This window comes from Tachypleus tridentatus, chromosome 2 (genome assembly GCF_004210375.1).
Source record: "Tachypleus tridentatus isolate NWPU-2018 chromosome 2, ASM421037v1, whole genome shotgun sequence".
Classification (NCBI taxonomy): domain Eukaryota; kingdom Metazoa; phylum Arthropoda; class Merostomata; order Xiphosura; family Limulidae; genus Tachypleus; species Tachypleus tridentatus.
Window position 1 is genome coordinate 103173014 of NC_134826.1, and position 21796 is coordinate 103194809.

Here is a 21796-nt window from a genome sequence, read left to right on the forward strand (position 1 = left end):
CATGTTTCATTTTGTTTCATTTCATTTGAAATTTAGCCCCTAATCCAGGTTTGGCTTTTAAAAGACAGTTGGCATTACTACCCAAGGTTGACTGATGTTTCGTACGAAAATTATTAGGCTATCTTGCATCTTCAATGATGCATGTGATCTTGAGATGGTGCTATATCTACTAGCAACCAGTGGTGTCACTGTTGAAGTTAATTGAGATTGTATTAACACACTCACCACGAGAACTTCTCCTAAGGTAAATAAAATCGTCTGGCTTTAGGCAGAATAAGGTATTAAAATGCCCATTAGATGATAAACGTGTTTTAATAATGATGTATTTTATTTTTTCCCATTTGTACATTGTATTCTGATTCCATTTTATAGTTTTTGGAAACAATATTAACATTCTAAAATTTCCTCGTGGAGCTCCAGGTAACTGTGGCGAAGCCCAAGGGCTCTGCAGAGCATAGTTTGACAAAACATGCTCTATAGTAGGGTACCTATAATATAAAAAATGTTCATACAAACAGGAGAATGTACCTTGATGGCAAATGCATCTTTTGTTCAAAAGATTTCAACCTTTCTTCGTAGAGACTGCTCACCATCCATGTCTTTTTATTCCTCCAGCAGGTTACAGGGAGGATAGTTTTCTTCATGTTATAAAAACAATAAGGATTTTTGTGATGGCCAATAACTAGTGGTTTTCAAACTCTCCCACTTTGCACAGTGCAATTGTGAATCACTCTTTACATTTTTTTTGCTTTTGGACTGCTAGTCACCACATTCAGTAAGCAATCAATCCACCATTGTGAGTTAAAACAGTCCAGTTTTGTCCATGTTAAAAATGCCTTTTTCGTAGTAACGTTGATATTATTTGTTAATAAGGTTCAGGTTGATACTTGAAAGAACTGCCACACTGATAAGATGCTTGTATTTAAAGTTATTGAGCCAAACATTTGATGCTTTGAATTTCAGTGATATCAAGATGTGTTCCACATTTGAGTGCTATCTTTTGAATAAGTGGTCTGCTGATTGGTGCATAAATCAATCTAGTAACCTAAAATTTTATGCAAACCATTGTCTTTCAACAGATAGAGCTGTTTCCCAGTTAAGTTTTCATTCTTTTCATAAGCAGACCTTAGCTCGACTTTTCACTTAAAAATGATTTCAACCCGTGTAGTTTTTCAAATTTTGAACTTTTTTGCTAGTTTATGTTGATTCAGTTCTGTACTTTCATGACATTTGATCAACTTGATTTTCTTCTAAACTGATAACTCAGTTTGTTTAATTTTCAACATCTTAGTGCTAGAAAGACATGGAATTTCAACAGTAAAAGATTTGTTGTAGAGTGATCACATATAATTGAAAGTCTATCATTTTGTACAAGATCTGGAAGAATAAGCATAGGGAAAATCCTGATGTATAAAAATTGAAAGGTTATTAGGTTTGAAAGAATGGATTAGCTGTGCCAACTTTTCTTTATTATTGGTGATAAAGTTTCAAAGTCCTTCTCCATAGAATTTGAACTGCTAAACATTTCACATTTATTTTCTATGTTTGGTTTTACTGTTAATGACTGAAGTAGAAATCTGCTGAATGCAAAACATCAACTCACTACTTGCATCATTATACTATTTATGTGACACCTTAATATGTTATTCATGAGAGCAACAAAGTATGCACACATAAATAGACTTACTTAACCTCTGCTCCAAGAACATCTTTAAAATAATTGCTTTTAACTCTCTTGAAATATCCACTTGCAAAATAAATAAATTAATAATACCTACAGTAAATAGTCTTTTATATCTAACAACTTAAAGAGAGGACAAGGAAGTGTTTGCACTAATTGAAGACTTTAGAGTATATTTATATGAGGCAGAAACATTATGATTAAAGATTTAGTCTGTGATAAAAACAGAACCTATTTTTCAAGTAATGAATTGGCTACAAATACAAATTGTTAAATTAGACCTCAAACAGTTTTAATTCTTTTTGTGGTGACACTTACACAGTTTAACTTTGTTATTTCACTTATTGCAAGTATAAACTTACTGGATTTGGAATTATGCATTTTGAGAAACTTACCTCCATGTATTTCTTTAAATTAGAGTTGATGTGTATGTTGAGTTCCACTAGTTTTGGCTTACACAGGAGGCATTGCAACTTTACTAAATTTCCAACTATTGTTTTCAGTCAAAATAATCTTTCAAATAAGGTCACTGATGATTTTGTATGCCAGACATGATGGTCACAGCAGGACAAAGTTATTGTAGTCGACACTAAATGTAAAATGGCTGCATTTTGTTCCTGCTGAGCAGTGCAGGAAATGCCACCACTTGTGATTGTCTTATTTGAAAGAGTAGGCACGCTGTTTGATGTAAACAAAACTATCACCACAGAAATCTGCGTGATATTCTCCAATTTGTAGTGGAGTGAAAGTAGCTAATTTCTTCTTGATTTTATTTATGTAAAAGCAAAAAGTAAAATATTTTTTTAGAGTACTTAAGCAATGGTAAATCCCATATAACTGAGCTGAGAACATTTTTGTTATGTAGTACAGGCTTATAATGGGTTTTAGTTGTGTGGAAAGGCCTAAATTATTTTTATATCAGCTTCATATGATTCCTTGAGTCAATACTAAAAGCTAGCTAACTTGCTGTTGTGTTAGTTAAATGCTTTGTTTTATGTTTATGAAACATTTTCTTTTTAACTTGAAGGTGAAGAAATTGTATACATGTCAGGTGATGAGGAAGATGACACAGATGATGATGAAGAGAATATCACTGATAAGATTAAGGAAAAGGAAGAAAAAAATGTAGAAAAACAAGAAAGAGAATTGATAAAATCTAAAGTTGAAAAAGACAAAGCTTTTCCAGATGTAAGGATTTTAGAAGTTTACTTGGTTTTCTTAGTTGGAAGAATTACTTGCAGGTGTAAGAATTTGTTAATAAATAATGAAATGTAAATATTCTAACAATGAAATATAATGGATTTTGAATAAATAACAGCCATGTTAGAGATATGTATATTTTTAATCACTGTGAATTTTAACTGGTATCTTTTCCCAAGATTAATTTTCAAAAAGTGTTGAGGGGAACAGATTCAGTAAAGAAGTTTAAAACCATATTGAAAAATGTAAAGTTTTATTAGTGCTTAATAAATATTTAATGAGTTAAAATATAAGGAGTTCAGTATTGTGTCCATTTGTAGAAATTGTTAAGAGAACAGGCTTATGTGTGAGGTCCAAATGTTCTTTATATATATATATCTGATATAACTGAAGAAAGGATATTTTTGTGAACTTAAGTTTTTGTTGTTATTGTTTGTATGTTTGTACTGTATTAGAAAATGTACGAATAAAGAGAGAAAGCATCTATTTATCAAAATAATTGCTCAAAGTGAATTAATGGCTATTCAAGTAGCAGATTATGGTCAGAAAGGCTTAACATGTTTTTGATTTAACAGTTCTTTTGAGCATTTGTTTCACTTGAGAAATGTAAAGCCTGTAGTAAGACCTGTGCAGTAAATTAGGGGTGCAGAGATCTTTTGCGTGGTGTATTTGTTGAAGATGTGATTTAAGAAAAATACAAAATTGACAGGAAGAAAAGACTGTAGCAGGTAATCAGAAACCAGAGCCAGAAATGTCTGAAAACAACTCTATGCATACAGTACAGAGTGAAAAGAATCCTGAGTCAACCAGTGATAAACTGGAGATACCTGTGCCTCCTGGTTGTTGGAGGTTAGGAAATCCAGATCAAAAAGCCAGACATCTTCTTCTGAGATTTGCTGGAAAAGGTAAATAAAACTGTTCACAATGGAGAAAAATATGTTAATAGACAACTTGGTTTGTCAATTTAATTCATAGAATTAAACATACATGATAAAATATTTTAATTTTACTTTTTAATATTGGGAGGTATAAGGGCAAAAACCATTTTACAAGTTGGACAGTTATGCTCTTTTTTGCATTTATCTATAACTTATTTTCTTTTAGAATACAAAGCTATAAATTTATGTAAAGTTTGTGTTGTAAAAGTACTTTGAAAATATGAATAGAAACAGTCCATAGGCCAAATGTATCACATTAACTCTCTCACTATAGGCTTGGTACCAGAGACTGACCTCATAACCATTTTGTGCTTGTTATAGTTTTCATATAGTGTGAAATCTCCACATAATTATGCAGATTATAAATAAATGTTACAAGGCTTTTATACATAAAATATGAGATTTTTTTAAACTGATTTTCTTTGCATTTTTTATTTTAAAATGTTGACTATCCAACATGCAAAGTAATTTTGATTTTGATACAGGTATCTTACCTCCTGTCCATAAGCTATTCTCATTCAGTGCTGCCCTCTATATGCAAAAATGTTTTATACGTGTCACAAGCCTTTTATCTCCTTTGAATTGTAATTGACTGATTACAACAAGTCTTTAATGTAAATCATGATGCAAAAACCTTCCACCAATAAGAGTGTTATACTCTCTTAAAGCATATGACACCCTCTCTTCAACTCTACTGAACTACCACTTTTTCACTTCTTGTTTAGTGGTACTCATGTTCTGATGTTTGGTTTGTGCTCTTTTCAAATGTTTTATTTTAATATTTTCCTTTATCTTTCTATTAATTTCTCTCAGTAAGTTTAATTTTTATTATATAGTAGTTATATTTGTAATTTCTGTAGTTAGACTGAAGTAGAATTATTTTATATTTCTACCCAGTTACAATTAATTAACAAACGTTTTATTGATCTTACCAACACAGTTTTGGTTTGTTATTGATTTTGGATTATGAATTATATGTTACCACTTTGGAGATTATATGATCTATTAGCAGATTTACACAGGCTTACAGTCACAGTGCTCCATGGGAAGATTTTTAATCTTTACTTCATCAGGAGATTAATTATCCAATGAACTAACTTTCATTGTGTCTTGCCTCGTGTTTGTGGGAACATACATTTGAATTGCAGTCTGTTGACTTTAAAAAAATAAGATGTTATATTGTATACTTTTATTGTTAATACTGTTATCCATCATTATTTCATTCATTCATTATTAGATTCCATCAAGGAACATAGGGTCGCAATGGCTTGCGGATTCTCCAACAGGTATTTAAGTGAGGAGGTTGTTAGCCCACTGTACCGAGCCATCCCTAATTTAGTAGTGTAAGGCTAGAGGGAAGGCAGCTAGTCATCACCACCCACTTGGGCTACTCTTTTACTAAGGAATAGTGGGATTGACCATCACATTATAGCGCCCCCACGGCTGGGAGGGCGAGCATGTTTGGCATGACGCGGGCGCAAACCTGCAACCCTCGGATTACGAGTCGCACGCCTTACGAGCGTGGCCATGCTGGGCCCCATCATTATTCGGGTTCCATAAAATAAGTTATATTAGATTGATTAGTACTCATAGTCCAATTTAGCCATTAGTTTTAGTTGTATTTTTTTCTACTCTATCATATGCTTAGGCTTACCATGGCATTTGTAATTTTTGGATTACTGTTATTCATCTTACTGGTATTTTTATCATTAATTTCACTACATTGTTTTTCTTCCACATATCACATATATGTAGGTTACTGTTACTGCACACTTCATTAATTTTATACAATCAGGTCTATTTCATTTATGTTATTATTTTTCTTTTATCTTTTTCCTGTTCATTTGGTTTATGTGGAACCCAAGAGATGAGGTCCACAGAAATGTATTCGAATATTGTACATACTTATTATTCAGATAAGTTTTTCTTCTAGTGCTTGGTGATATTCTTTGTCAAGTATTGTTTAATTAGTCTTCATCACTGATTATTTATGGTTTAGCTGAAGTTCTACTTCTGGGTTAATCGATAATTAGATAAAATTTATGTTCAATTAAGTTTAATAAGTGTCTGTTATTTTTAGTTTACTTGTGGTTCTGTTTATGGTTTCATCAATACTGAAATTACCTTTTCTTCAGTGCATAACATAATATTCATATGTTTATTTCATTACACAATTTCTTAGCATTTCAACTGTATCGACTATTTCATTTTTATTTTTCTCTATAGCTTATACTTCTTACCAATATTTTTGTTTAATTTATACTTCATACTTCTTGCTCTTAATTATATTTAACCTATAATTTATACTACTTCCCATTAATTTTGATTGTGAGGGCCCATGGGTGTCAGGACACACCCTACATACTCTCAGTATTGTTCGCCTTCCTTCTATAGTGGCTGAATCCATTTTGAGATGACCTAGGTTTTTCAGTTTTCTTCCATATTTTCATGGAATGCCTTCCAAGCCTATCTAAATTTTTCTTGTTGTTGACATGTTTCTCTGTATACTCCCCTACTCATGACATGATTTCATTATGAGTTTTTTTGTCTCTCCTTTGCATTTGGATACATGCATTCCTCAACTCATGCAGGTTTTAATTCTTATTGGTTCTACTTACCATAAAGTGGATTTTCTTCCTGATTGATGCCATCTTTATTTCTGTTAATTCTCCTCCTTTCATGTTGTGATGATTCCCAATTTTTAGGTTGCTCCTTCCACATGCAACTTCTTTGCTTTTAAGATCTTGCTGCTTGTTTACTATCTGCTACTAATTGGGTCTTATAGTAAATTATTTTTCTCCATTGGTCCATTTATCTGGAATTACTCTTGTACACTCAGCCTCGTGGGGTATCTATGATACTATATTGAATTTTTTTAGTTGCTCTTTTGTTTTATTCTGAAACATTATTAACTTTATGCATCTTATATATTTGGCATCTGACCATTCTTTACTTATTGTACCTATAAGTATTCTTCATTTGTTTTGTTTGCTCCATGCTGATTGGGGTTCTGGATCAATCTGTTCCATCTTAATCACTTTGTGGTTTTTTCTGTTTTAATATATCATCTTTGATTGCATTTGATTAGGCTGTTTCTGCAAGAATGAGAATGCCCATGGTATACGTTCTTATTTTTGATATTTTCACCACACTATTAAGTAAGAGTTTCATGCTTTGACCTTTGAACTTGCTTTGTCTCTCATATATCATTTGTGGGATGGTCTGCATTTTACTCATCTTACACATCTGGGGGATTTTACCAACAACATTCATTTCATATCTGGCTTCAGTTAGCTCATCTCACATGAAAGTAATGTGGTCACACTCTTATTTTCCTTCCATTCCATAGTTGGCTCAGTTAGTTGGATACGTTTTTCATGTTATATTTCACACATTCTAAACTCTTTGTGATGTGTATTTTTAAACACTCCTTTTAATGGGAAAATCTGTTTTCCCAAAGACATTTTTGGTTATCCAAGTCTTTACTTTGTGTTTTTTCTTCATTTTCACCCTTCCAGCTTCATCTGTATGCCTTGATAGTTCAACCTATCCCCTTTGGCTTTAGGTTTACTGCTTCCTCCTCTTCTTTTCAATTGTTTCTCTTCTTTTATGCTTATCTCTGGAGGGCATGGTTTTGTGAGTAGGAAGCTTCAGACTAATGTTCTTCAGTTCAAAGGTCTTTATTCCCTTCACCTTTGGATACTTCTGCAGTCCAAGGTGCTTTAGTGTACACTCTTCTTTTTGTTTAGTCTGACCAATCTTGTTTCATTTTGACTTGTTGATAGTGGTTGCTTATATCACTTGCCAAGATGACACTCCTTCTTCTCTTTGAAGTAAACAAGGGATATTTTTTTTGAACTCACAGACTTGACATATGTCCCTGGAAGAGTCATGTTCCAGGTGCTTTGTCCTCATTGCTAATAGAATTTCCAATCTTGATACTTTTTCCCAAGAAGTGACCTCTTTATTCTTTTAAATTTTGGTGGCTCTATATCCTATAAGAGTACTTTTCTACATAAACTTTTCAAATTTTTCTCTGTTACCTCTTTGGTTTCTGATTCATCGTTATCTTGTCCTGACTGCCATGAAGTTTAAACAGGTTTATTTGTTTCTTTTTTCTGTTAGTCTTCTCACCCAAAATTTTGAGCATCCATGCCACGTTGATTCAAGTCTTTGTGATTGAACTTTTCTGGATGCCACTGATTTGGTTTTTCTCAGCTGTTTTGGTTCAATTTGTTTCTTTTGTTCTGGATTAGTTTTATTAATCTAAATTTTAGTGACTCATGTGGTATATTTCTTTCAATTTTTGTTTGTTTCATACCATCTTCAATGTTTCTTTTCAGTGGAATCTGATTGACCCTCTTGGTCTAGTACATGATGCTTATTTTTGTTAAATCAAGTTTCCATGTTTCCCCTTTTTCCTCCATTTCTTTGTCTGTGATTTTTCCCTTCCTCCTTTATCCATTGGGTTTAGATTGTGATTTAATTGTGCTTTTCTTCCTTGTCTCCTTCTTTCCATCTTCACTCCTATCATGCACCTTCCTTTTTCCCTATATGTCTACTCTAGAGGTACTTTGTGTGTCAAACAATGAACTACTTCTCATACATTCATCTCCCATTCTCTGCTTTGATTAGCTGTTTTTTCCTTCTTGGGGTATTGTCATCTACCTTTGCCATCATTCACTCTTTCATGAGACTGTGACAAATAGGTTACGTTTTTGTGTGTGTACGTGTTTGTATAATATATATATTTTTTTAATTAAGAAATTAACTAATTTATAATACTGAAATATGAATTATAATGTAAATTGTAATATCACACTAACTGGCATAACTTCGTAAAATAGTAGATCAGTAAAATTTTGAATGTAAGTCTAAGAACATGACAACGTGACCCTTGACCACTGAGCATAGGAAGACCCATAGCGAGAGGGTTAATATGTTTTTCTTCCTTTTCAGTCTCAGAATATCATTAACTTAAACCACCATTTTTTATTTATTTTTTTTGCAAAATCACTTTTGTTTAACTGTATTATTTTATATATCTGTTCTTCCAAATGTTTAAAATCTATATTTATGTGTTAATATAATGCAAACATAAAATTATGAAAATTATATTTAGTTCATTGATATGTTTGGTGATAATATAAATAGTATTTGTGGACAAGTTTAGGGAGAAGAATGAAAACTCATAAGTTCATCAACAGTTTAGATAGTTGTAATAGACTAATGTTGAGTGATGGATGAGAGCTGTTTTTAAGTTAGGTTTCACCTTAGATAATGATAATAGACAAAAAAAAGACAAAGAATAAGAACTGTTGTTAAATTGGGTTCATGTTTAGATAGTTATCATGGACCAGTAAAAGGTGAAGAACAGGAACTTGTTCAGTTGGATTTCAGTCTAGATGATTAGTTACAATGGTCCAATGAATGGTAAAGAAAATAACTTTTTTTATGCTTCAGTTGAGAAAGTGGTATTGGGTGGTGAATGAAAACTGTTGCTTATTTTTGGTTTTTAGTTTACATTGTTTTAATGGATCAGTAAAGGAAGAAGAACAGGAACTACTGAAAAGTTGGATTTATGTTTAGTTAGCTACTTTCTTCTAGTAAGCATTGTATAACTAAATGTAATACTTAAAGTTTACATATTAAAGTTATCATTTAAGAAACTGTATTTTTACATGAAAATCTCAGCTTCAAGTATTTTAAACCCAAATGGGAATTTTCTTACTGTTTTTTGCTTTGGAAGAAATAAACTAAACAGAAAATCTGCTTTTAGTTATATGGCAAACATTGAAAGTATTACTTGTTTTTAGTTTTTAAAAGGACTGTTATTTAAATTTGTGGATTTCAACCTTATATACAGAGGATCGAAAGATTCAAGGATCTGAAAAATCAAGCTTGTATTACAGGAAATATGGTAATCCTAATTATGGAGGTGAGGTGTTCATTATTGTGTGATAGTTTTTATTTTTCTCTATCATTGTACTATTGATCACAAGATGATTTGGTAATCTAGGGTAGCAATAGACCTAGAAAACTAAAGGTGAAGCTGTAATAAAGTGGATACATCCTGAATACTATAAAATTTGTGCATCACAGCTAAAATAAATTAGTTAAAAATTTGAAATGGGTGTTTGATGTTTTAACATTCAAAAATATCAAAAACCAATTTAAACATTTTAACCTTTGGCTCTCTTATTTGTCTTGTGTGAGTCTTAAAGTGAATTTAAGAAAATGGTATCAGATAATCTTTAAAAAAGTCAATGAGAACCAGGAAATTATAGAAGTAAAAAAAAATATTTAAGGTACTGTTGAACAGAGATATTTTCAAACTAGTTGTTAAGTACAATAGTTAAAACTTTTATTCTTGTTTTCTATTGGTTATAAATAACATAGTATAAAATAGAGTGAACTACTGGCAATTTGTGAAAGAGAGGATGTGACAGGTGGGTCTGATTTTCAGTTTTATGGCTCTGTAAACCAATAAGACTGAAGGCTATGAAAATTATCCTTTGTCTTAGTAATACCTATCTCATAATGTGTAATTTACATTAAATTCTGTACTCAGTGGATTGATAAAAAAATCAGAGAAGAGGTAAGACCTAAAGAACAAATGTCACAATATTCATATTAGGGAGATAATGATTTTTAAAACATTTTTTATCAAAATTAAGAACTTAAAATTCTGATATAAAAAATAATTTATTAACTATGTTTTCAATGTCATAGTAGTTTAACTTGTGAAAGTAACTAAGAAGTTGTGACATAAGCATTTTGACCTTCCCATAGCAAGAGGGCTAATAGAACAATAATTCAGTTTGTGTTTTCATCATTAGTTACTTTCTTTTATGATATTGTTCTAATGTAGCCATCTATACTATAGGTATAAAATCAGTTATTGTTTTTGTGATACTATTCTGATATAGCAATCTTTAATAGAGCTGTAAAACAGTTACTGTTTTTATCATACAAATACTTTCTTTCATGATAGCCCCCCTCCCTTCCAGTGGCTCAGCATCTCATACTAGTAAAATCTGAGTTTCAGTATTTATTATGGTTACATTACGGATGGCCCGTCATGTAGCTTTGTGCTTAGTAACAAAGAGTTGAGATACTATTCTTGTATATCAACCTGTAATAACTGCTGTGAATTAGTTACTCATTGGTTTCCAAGCTTTTCTCACTGAGAACACCATTACCCACGTACACTGATTTGAGTGGCACCTTTGCTACCACACACAATATGTGTTTTGTAGTTTATGTTCTTAATTATTCTTTGTTTGGTGACACTTGTGGCAGCCCTAGAAACTTGAGTTACTGTTGATATTACTCTGATTTGGCAACCCTTACTGTAGCAGTATATCATGTGTTTGGTTTATCATACAGGTACTTTTTCTTTTTGTGATGCTATTCAGATATGGCAACTTTTACTACAGCTGTAAATCAGTTACTGTTTCCTTCAGAGACTTTATTGATATGATGCAACAAACAATGAAAGTTAATTATCATGATTAAACTTTTTTTTTCTTTCCTTACCTCATTTATATATAACAAATTTAATTGTGGATATCCTCTGATAATCATTATTTCAACCTATATTTGCTCATTTTTCACACATGATTGTTAGATTATCATGCTTTTCATGTTAAATGTTTGTTGAGATTGATTAGTTCTGTTGAGAACAAATGTGGTATAAGTAAGGGTTTGTGAAGTGCACCTGTATTTAGCTATACACATTAAAAAAAATGATGATTGACTGAGCAATAGTATTTGCTTGTTTTATGTTTCATACAGCTAATGGAAATACTGGAAAGTTAGGAAATTTTGTGAGAGAATTCTTCACTTCTTGAAAGCCTGGAAAATTGGTGTTTTTTTAGCCTTACTCTGTCTCTCTCACATTGTTGCATTTATTTCAGTTTTCCAAAAAACAGTCTCCAGAAACTGAGACTCATAAAATGTGAAATACTGATGGCAACACTGATCAGTAACAGACTTTGAACTATGTACATTTGTCATGTGATTATTGTTATAAAGATGTTATTAATGTAAAAAAAAGCTGAAGATATGTTTGCAGAAATGTAATATCAAAATATTGTTGCTGGGGTAAAGAACATGGATGTTTCACTATTTTTAACTGCATGTTCAGTATAACTACTAAAAAATAATTAATAATGGTTCTAGTCTAGGTTCTTTATTAGAAATTGCCTAAACTTTGTTGATAAAAATAGAGAAATGTAAATGCTGACAACAGCAATATAATAGAATGAGTATCATTAACCTAACTGCTTTTTTTATGAAATAGCCAAACATATACTATTAAAGACACCTTGTTAGTTTATATCTGATTAGATCAATCATTATTTATATGAAGGTGGATGTTGGCTGGAATGTTTTAATCGACATTTTGAGTCCCTGCTACTGAATATTTTGGGAACAATTAGAAGTGTTAATAGGGCATTATGTTTTGTTAGTGTTATCTTGATATTGTGTTCTTGTTTATTTTCATATCTGAACTGAATAACAATTTTGAAAAGCTGGTTTACGATTTTACTTGTATTTGTACTCTGTAGTAACTGAAACATGTGACAGCACTTTTTGCAACATTTTTTTCTGAAATAACATACAGGCCAAACACTACATTGAGATATAAAAGGTTTCATTGACCCATAAAGTTTTTTTTGTTTGGTACAGTAAATTAAGAAAACTTTTAAAATAATAGAATGCAGTTATTTGTGAAGACAACAAGATACATAACATTGTTAATATATGTAATAATATGAAAGTGGTCTCACTGACAAGGAATATGAATGTTTGCTTTTATTGGCATGCTTGTGTGTGTTATTATGCATGTTCAGCAGTCAGTCAGGTAAAACTTGACTGTATTTTATTGGCAATTTAAAATAACAATTATGGTGAAAAACAGAACTTTTGCATAAAGTAAACTTAAAAACACTGCACTGTTAAAGTGCACGATAATGTATTTATTAGAAATGGCATTAGGGTCAGTGAATAGTTTTATAGTTCAACTTCTCGTGATAATGGTTGAAATAATACTGATGAAACATTTAGAATTGTCTAATGAGCTTGGTACTGTTTCTAATAAGTTATTGTATAATCTTAATTTTGTGGTGTCTTTAGTTGCTGTTTGTTAATAATATGTTTAGTAGATATATGGTTTTCATTGCACCAGAGAGTAGTTTTTAGCTTCAGCCAAAGCACAGCATTTAGGTTAAAAAACACAAGGCCATTCACTTAATTGTCTCTTTCTTCTTGAATAATTGTTTTTTCAATAGGTTGGGTGATACTTTTACATGTAGAATATTTTGTATAGCTATTACTGCATTTTTCTAAAATATAATAGAAAAATAAGATATTAAATTTTGATGAAGTTCGTGTTCTTTTAAAATCAGTAAATTGGATCCTTGAATATTTGTTTGTTTTTAGCCTGTGTAAAGCATACAATAAAGGATGCAGTGGTACCAGTCTGTACAGCCTCACATAGCTATATAAGTTTATAGTGCTTTAACTTTTGTTGAGAAGACTAAAATGAACTATTCTGTGCATGTTGTTTTCTTAATTCTTAGGGCTCTGCATGTTTTGAGGATTTGAGATATCTTCATTTTTTACCCTGAATTTTGAATAAAATTTGTGTTTACAAATTATCTATATAAATCAATTAAATATCACATTTATTCATAAGCTTACATTATAAAGAAGGAATTGATTATTTTAATGGTAGCTTAAGATGTCTCTTTTCATATCCAGGAAGTGCCATTGATTGTTATTTGTATCAGAAGAGAAACTATATAAATGAAACAAACAATAGTTGTAGCATTCAGAGACAGTACCTCACTTTCACACACACAATAGCTATACTTCTATTGCATCTGCCTAATAGATTTACATGCCAGCAGTCTTTTGCTGACACATACCTAAATTCTTGTGTTTGATGTGAACTAAGCTGGAGCACGAGATGTTGGCATGCAACAATAGCTCTCTACTGATAGAGGGACCACAGTATCTCCATCTAAATCAAGGGTGCTGAAACCCTCTGGGGGGTGCAAAATGAGGTTCCAGGGGATGTACAGAAGAAACAATTTGATGCAATTTATTAATATGAAAATGGAAACAGTCTTTGGTTTTAATATTTGATGATTAAGGAAGAAAGAAATGAATTTTCTTTGAATGCCTGTGCACACACAAATGTACAATATTTAAGGGAGGAGTGCAAGGACCACAAAAGGTTGGGAACCACTGCTCTAAGTACTTTCACTCACTATAACTTCCTTCTTTTCCACAGCATTATATTGAATGGTAGTTTGTTTTTTTTGAGTTACTGATTTTTGTGATCATAATTGAAAATTTGATTTTTGTTTTAGATTAGCTTTTCATTCAAAAGCATTTTAATAATTTATCAATTATCAAGTGATAGTGACTTCTACTTTATCCTGTGGAAATGACAAAGTTACAAATATAAGACTGTTAAAGATGTCATAGTCATTGTAAAGTGTTGTGAAATCCTTTATATATATATACACTGCTTCTCTTCTTCCTTCTCATTTGTTTCTCTGATGTCTCTTTCCCTCAGTTTAAGAGAGATCAGTGGGAAGACAGAAAATTAATTTCATTGACTGGTCCCACTACTTGGTTTTGGTACAAACAAACCATATGAAGAGAGACCCAACCTTCCACTTTATTTCAGGACATAATTTCTTAAGTATGCTACTTCTTTAATTTTTGCTCATATCTTATTATTTCTCATTTTCTTTGCTTCATGAAACTAATGCTTGGGAGAATTTAGTATTTTATTCATCACCTGATACCAGGGTTTGTGCTGACATCTTTTGAACAACTTCATACCAGAACCCATGTGCCTCATCCCCCACCTTCTTGATTCTTTTGTTTTAGCTTACAACCATGCTTCCTTTTCTTTTCTAGATTTCTAGTTTTTAAAATCTCTTGCCTGCTTGATTAGCAGACTCTTTGCCTTTTAATTCCCAATTTTTGCAGCTTCATTTTTTTCTCGTTAATATTCTGTGTTACCTCTTTTTCCTGTACCTTCAAGTTCTCACCCACAATCTTTCTATTCATATTTTCTCATCCTTCTGACCCCATTTTTTTTCAGTGTCTCAAGGGTACAGTATTGGATCTGTTGATTGTAACTGCCATCAAGAGGGTACAAGCTCCTTCTTTGAGTTTTTACTCTCATCTATTTGTGCTCCCCAAGAAAACCAGAGACTGGCAGTTGATGATTGAACCACAGTCTTTCAACTGATTTTTGGTTGTTCTATGGTTCTAAATAGAAACTTTCTTTCCTCTTTGTGGTCTTTTTCACTCACTCTATAATAACCAAGGTCACTTGTTGGACACCTACTTACACATACTCCAACTACCCCATCCTGCAAACATTTTTCTTTGTTCTATCCATCAGAATTAAGCCAGCCAATCCTATATTCTTTCCTCCAGTATAGCATCAGCACCTTATGAATTCAATCAAATTGTGAAGGTTTTCAATCTTCACCTTCATGGTCTGGAGTTGAGATTCAACTTCTACATGAATGATTGGTTCTCATGGCCCATTTCAGAAGGTATTCTCTTCTAACAGCTCCTTCTTGTACAAGAGGCTGCTTAGTTGGAATGACTTGTCAAGATTTCAGAGTATTTTCATCCAGGCATTTTCTTCAACTCTTGTATCAGCTGCGCTACGCCTTCACCTCTTTGCTTGCCAGCAATAGAATGTCTAGTCTCCAACATTTGTGTTTTTTGTTTTTATCCTATGCAAATGTTTATTTTGCTTCAGAGAGTTTCTGGCTTTCGTAGAACCACTAATTTCTTTGGGACATACACCTCCTCCAGGGGATCTTGTGAGAGCTGTAGAACCTCTTGTGATTCATTGTTTTCAATTGTGAATCACTCTTTTCTTTTCAAAGATTTGTTACAGTGGCTATACTGTTCCAGGACTGTGTCATATGTTCCTTTACTATTCCTCAGACCAGACTTTCATCTCTTCATTGATTTTCTTCTCTCTCTGGTTGGGGCACATGTCAGAATGATAACATGACTTCTGGCAAGGACAAGAGCTTCCTCTACTTCAATGTGCTTAAATCTTTTTACTGTTAGTCAGACAAATTTCTCTTTCTTTCTTTTTCTGGTGGATGTTTGTTTATGATCCATTCTGCTAATTCCATAGTTGTTTCTTACATCAACCTTAAAGGGAGCACCCATTTCAGGACTCCTTGCTTTTGGACATTGGTAATCTGGGCACTTCTCTGGGTCTACCCAGTGTAAATCCCCCTCACCACCTCTTCAAGTGAAGCACAAAACACCCTTGCCATTTTACCAGCTTCTAGGGTGAGGGACCTTGGATACGTTTTTACTGGTTGGGCTTACCACAATACAGAAAGAAGTAGAGCAGTGGTGATACTGTCCAAGTACTATAGATCATCTCTCAAACAGCTCGTGTGCCCTCCTCTTGCAGCCAAAGTCATCTGTTCAGTAGAATTGAGGTCAATATACATTATACAGTCTGATCACATTTTAACAGTACTTTATTTTGGTTTACCATCCACTTATGAGTAGGTGCTTGGTTGAGCATATCCAGATTCTTCCTATTCCTGCAGCACTTGAAACTCTTTTGCCTCTTCCTCCTTCACATTTTCAGCAAGGAATATATCTTAGTTGAGACAAGATGTGGTCATCTATGGATGTGCCTTTGCCATCAGGTGCCACGTTTTATGGATTTTCCCTTTGGGTGCTTTCCAGGTTTACATTTTGCACCAGATTCTTTGCCAATTCAATGAGGGATTCTAGCTCTTCTGTGTGAGAAAGTGAGTTATTGTCTGGGAAGTTAACGTGTTAATCTGAAAATGTATTTCTGATATATTTTTGCCTCTTCACACATTCTTACTCAAACTCCCCACCTGTAGTGCACCTTTTTTTCATCCCTCATCTAAGAATGAAATTATCTTGAGTGCAAGTACTTAGGGGATTTACTGTGCATGGAAGTCATATTGACCTTCTATTTAGCTGTTGTTGCATGATAACATCATCACACACTAGCACAGTTCACATTAAACAAGTGAATTTAGGTGGGAGTTAGCTCCAAGTTAGCGACATGCAAATCTCTTAGACACATGAGAAACATATGTGTTCTGTGTAGAGGTATTTATTGAAAATAAATTTTCAGATTAGAAAAATGTTAGCTTTGTTACTATATTTTCCATGTCTATTTCTTACATCAGGATTAAAGTAATTATCTGAAGCTACAGTAATTATCTGCTGTATAAGAATTTCCTTTGCTTGGTTGCACAAATATGTAGTTGACTAGGTAAAGGTGTTATTATTTTGGTTGATGGAAGGTCTTACAGGTATAATAAGTACATCCAGAAAAAGACGTTTTAGACGAGAACAAGAAAAACAAGAATTGCAGGATGTTTTAGAAGAGGTAGTCATGAAGAAGACAAACCCAGATGTTGATAAGCATATTCAGCACATGAAGACTGATTTACAGAAGGATTTAGGTAAACTTTTTGTCCAGTCATACTTGAGATCTCCATGGAGTATGCATAATTTAAAATCATGATTATTAAATTACACATTGTGTTTTATATTTTCTTCTTGTGTTTTTATAAATTTTTAATAATATAGATTATTTTATTATAGTTTGAGAGTGAGACTTGTTTAGCAAATTATAGAAAATAATTTGTTCATTTCAGAAAGATAAAAGCCACTTTATAATATCAAACTATTGTATATATAACAGAGAAACTGTTTAGTTAGGAAAAGGGATTTTAGAACTACTAAACTGACAGTTTAAGTGTAATGTTTCATCTTGCTCTCTACTGTAAAATTGATCCATACTACTTTGCTTGAACTATACAAAAATATTAAATTTAGTTTCTCATCACTGTCTGAATTTGATATAGTAATCATGTAGTATTTTTTTTATTTTCATAAAGACTTAATATTTAAAACATTTGAAGTTTTTGAACTACAGTGAAGGTTTTAATAAGTGTACTAACTATAATCATTAGACATGAAAAGTAATAACTGCATTGAAAGACAAAAGTATGTTATAGGTTTCCACATGATAGATAAATTTAATGAAAATAAAAACTAAGTTTGTAAAATATTAAATAATTTCAAGCATTCTTAGATTATTTTAGTATTTTTGCATCCATCTGAAGTGTTTTCGTTTTTGTAAATTACCTTTCAGACCATATCAGCTTATCTCAGGAAATTGAAAAACAAATCCTTTACTAAAACATTTCACTTCTTCTACAAAGCTTCTTCAGTTGGTAGAAGCTTGTGTACATTATACTCTCTCTTACTAACAAATGAAATTTACTGAATGTCTTGATATAGAATTTATTTTCAGGTTTTTTTCAGAAGTTTTGAGAAATACTTGGGTTCCATAGTGAAACCTATTCAGTAAGCTTAACATTAATTCCACTCCAAAAGTGTTGCCAGTATTATTTTTAGATAATATTATTCTGGTTTATTTTAGGCCAGGCATGGCCTTGTAATTAACATGCCAGACTGAAGATCAGAGGGTTCAATGTTTGTATTGTTATACTGCTGAACATTACCAACTTTGTATGTATTCTGAGAGTTAGCATGTCAGCATTTCCAATGTTCATGTCATGATACAACTGAAAATTGTCTGCACTTTCATCTGTAAGTGCATTATAAAATTGACAGTCAGTCCTGTTGTTTAATTTAAAGCCCTCATGATGGTGGATGCTTCTACTGATTGGTTATCATCTGTCTGGTCAGTAGGGTCAGCAGTAACTGAACCTTGAAGATTTTCTGACCTGGCTACTTAACTTATGTGCATATAAGGTATTATTCAGATAGCAAATACCAACCTGTTTTCTTTTATCAACACACTTAAAGTCCTCATGATTAGCCATATTTTTAGTTGATGTAATATCAAAATTATCTGTCAAGTTATTAACATGTGAATTCACAACTTGTTAGCTTTGAATGTTTTGGTTTGTCATTTCATCAGTTCTTAAAACCCTTTTTATGTGACAAGATGCACTGTAATTTATATTAAATGTGTTTGTTTGAACTTTAAGCAAATCGGCTAGGTGGAATCTCTTCTGACCATGAAGATGAGCGTCCACTTATTAAAGTTCCTCGTATGAAGATGTATGCTGATGAAGAGGAGGAAAAGCAGAAGAAGAAAAGGTATGACGAACTTGTTTTGTCAAAGTGTATAGTAATTACAAAAAGTTGGCATTATCTGTAACTTAAACACCTTTGTTTCTTGTAATTACAAACAGTAAAATAAGAGGAAGAAAATAATCTGTTTTCTAAGTCAGGTGTTAACTTTATAATTATCTGACTATTGTAAATTCTAAAGCTTTTTTAAATATGTAAACAACAATATATTCAGATTGTTTTTCTTTATTTTAACAAGTGAATAAGTTTTCCACTGTTTTTATTGTACTATTGACTTATTAAAATTTACTGAGTTTTTTATTTCAATTAAAAATTTTTATGTATTTCAAATATATTTTGGTCCCACCATGTTAGTGAACAAAAAAAAAAAACAACCAAACTTCGATATCAGAAGCTTTAGTTTTATTCTTGTCTCTTCCCAGCATTTAGCTTGCAAGAAGAGTTAAACCTGTATAAATTACTTAGAGTTTTAGTCATTTTACTTCACTATTTAGTAGTTTAGAGTAATTTAAGTGTGTGAATAATAATATGACATTGTACCTAATTTATTATTCTGCATTATACAGTGGACCAACTGTTTAATGATTATGTTAGACTTCTTTTTTTATCTCAGGCAAAATTTACTTATAATTTATACATAGAGGCCTAATATGTTTGATTTGCTATAGTTTTACCTATTCAAGGCTCATCAGCACAGTTTGAGTCAGTAAACAAAAAGTTCTGTTAGACATATTATAATGGTGATGCGTAGATAATATTTATCGAACTTTTTAAGTCCTTTTTAACTTGCAAATTTATAACCTAAATTTAATTTATATGTATGCAGTATGTAACAGATTATATTTTTTATTTTGTTAAAAAAAAGAAACGTGTCATATAATCAGTTAAACAGATGGTCCACACATCAAAATTAATGCAGATTGCTATATGTTGAGTTAAAATTATTGAAACACTTCAAAGTATATTATGCACATCAGCATTATAAGAGGCCTGACTGTATGTCTTTGGTTTGATGACTCAAGCTGTGCTGCTTAGCTTTGAATAGGTGAAACTGCAGTAAATGGCAGAGAGTACAGCAAATCAAAGAATATATTAGACCCCTATTTCAGAGATTATATTTTCAATTTTACCTTTTGTAAAAAGAAAAGAAATCTATAATATCACTTGCATAAACTCTTTGTGAGTGTTGTTGGTTTAAGCCAGTCAGTCAGTCATGAGTTACGTTGTACCATTATCCTTAGTAAATGAATGGTATAAGAAAACAAGAGATATCTAAATGTTTATTGTATTTGTGTTTGCTTAGTTATTTATTGTGTGTTAAGCATTTTTTTAGATATGAACAATGATTATTATTGAATGTTCTGTGACTTAATAAGTAAAATAAATATTAGTGACATTCAGTATAAAAAGAAATGATCACAAAACAAGAAGTTTGATCCCCGAAGAAGGAAGGTTTAATTTACTCAGTTTATCAAGTTTCTTCTTTTGTGATTTGGTAATTTTGTTATCTCTGATGTTCATTCATGAGCAGTAAATGATCATGTGTTGTTCTCTGAGTTTAACAAGTGGATTCTAATACTTTCTTTAGAGAGGCAGCAGCTCAGAAACGAAATGCCATTTGTTCTCATGACATCAGAAATCGGTTATCACCTCGAGACAGAGGTAATCTTCCTTCTGACAGTGATCTAATTAGCAGTGAGGATAGTGAAGTTGAAGTAGACCTAGAACCCCAGAAGTCTGGTCAGAGAAACTGCAGTGTGTGGGACAGACTGTCTAGCAAACAGCAGGTTCAAGACGGTGATTCAGATAGTGAACAAAATAAAGTGAGGTATTCTGGAGATCTTCGAAAGAAATTGGGTTCCAAGTTCAATTTACGAAGTGTTGTAACAGTACAAGGTGACCTGAGGTCAAAGTTAAACAGAATCAGAAAAGACAAGCCTAACAATCAGTACCATTCTCCTTTACTTGTGAAAGTGGGTAATGCAGATAGTGATTAAGTGGAGTTCATATGAGGATTTTAAGGTATTAAACTTTCAAGTAAAATTAAGACATAACAGAATTTAACAGGTAAAAATTAAATTTTTATGGTTATTTAAGACAGAGAAATTAACACTTTTTGTTTATTGGTTGACCTATAAAGTACCATGGTATTTCTTGTACTTCATCAGGCTGTTGTCAACACTTGTGTAATGTATGGTGTTTTAAGCTCTCATTGCAATGAAATGTATTTTTTAAGAGCCAATAAAGTTTTTTTTTCAGTTGATAGCAATAGTTGTTTAGCTTTATGTTAATGTAGTGTTTTTTGTTGTTGTTTTTCTACACATTCCATTACCTTTTTCATTTCAGATTCAAAATCAGAGTTGTGTAAAAATAATATTTAAGACCTGTTTGTTGTTTCCAACAAGTTTCTAGATGATGAGAGACAACTAACAAAAGATTCTAAGGAACTATTGGTTTTTAATGTTTCATCAGATTTAGAGGTAAATTATGCTTCTGGAACAAGAATGGTTAGAGAGATTGACAAGTTAAAACTGAGTGGAATGACTAAAAGAAGGTTATTCATTTACTGAATTAAGCTGGACATAAAATAAATATATAAAAGATATTAACTTTTTAAATTGGTCAGCAAGCAGCTAGGTTACTCTTTTCTAAATAAAAGTAAGCAAGTGCACTTCCTGCTTCAAAACAAACCCTGAATAAAATAAGTACATGAAAAACAAAACTTATGTATAAAATACAACTCAGGAAATATAAATACTTGTGTAAGTTAAAACCAGAAATAAATACA

At 32.0% G+C, this 21796-nt stretch overlaps 1 protein-coding gene across 4 annotated transcripts in view; it reads left to right on the top strand.

Annotated features, from left to right (window-relative positions):
• LOC143244727 (uncharacterized) overlaps nt 1-21271 on the top strand; it is a 56520-nt gene extending 35249 nt beyond the window's left edge. For 2 of the 4 annotated variants that reach the window (XM_076489890.1, XM_076489892.1), the window contains 6 exons: nt 2709-2869; nt 3591-3786; nt 9686-9757; nt 17181-17342; nt 18903-19014; nt 20597-21271. In XM_076489890.1, coding sequence (XP_076346005.1) covers nt 2709-2869; nt 3591-3786; nt 9686-9757; nt 17181-17342; nt 18903-19014; nt 20597-21005 — 1112 coding nt within the window. In that variant the 3' untranslated portion in view covers nt 21006-21271. The remainder of the gene's footprint in view (nt 1-2708; nt 2870-3590; nt 3787-9685; nt 9758-17180; nt 17343-18902; nt 19015-20596) is intronic. The other 2 variants (XM_076489891.1, XM_076489893.1) reach the window with 2 other exon arrangements.
• Nucleotides 21272-21796: the final 525 nt, after the last annotated feature.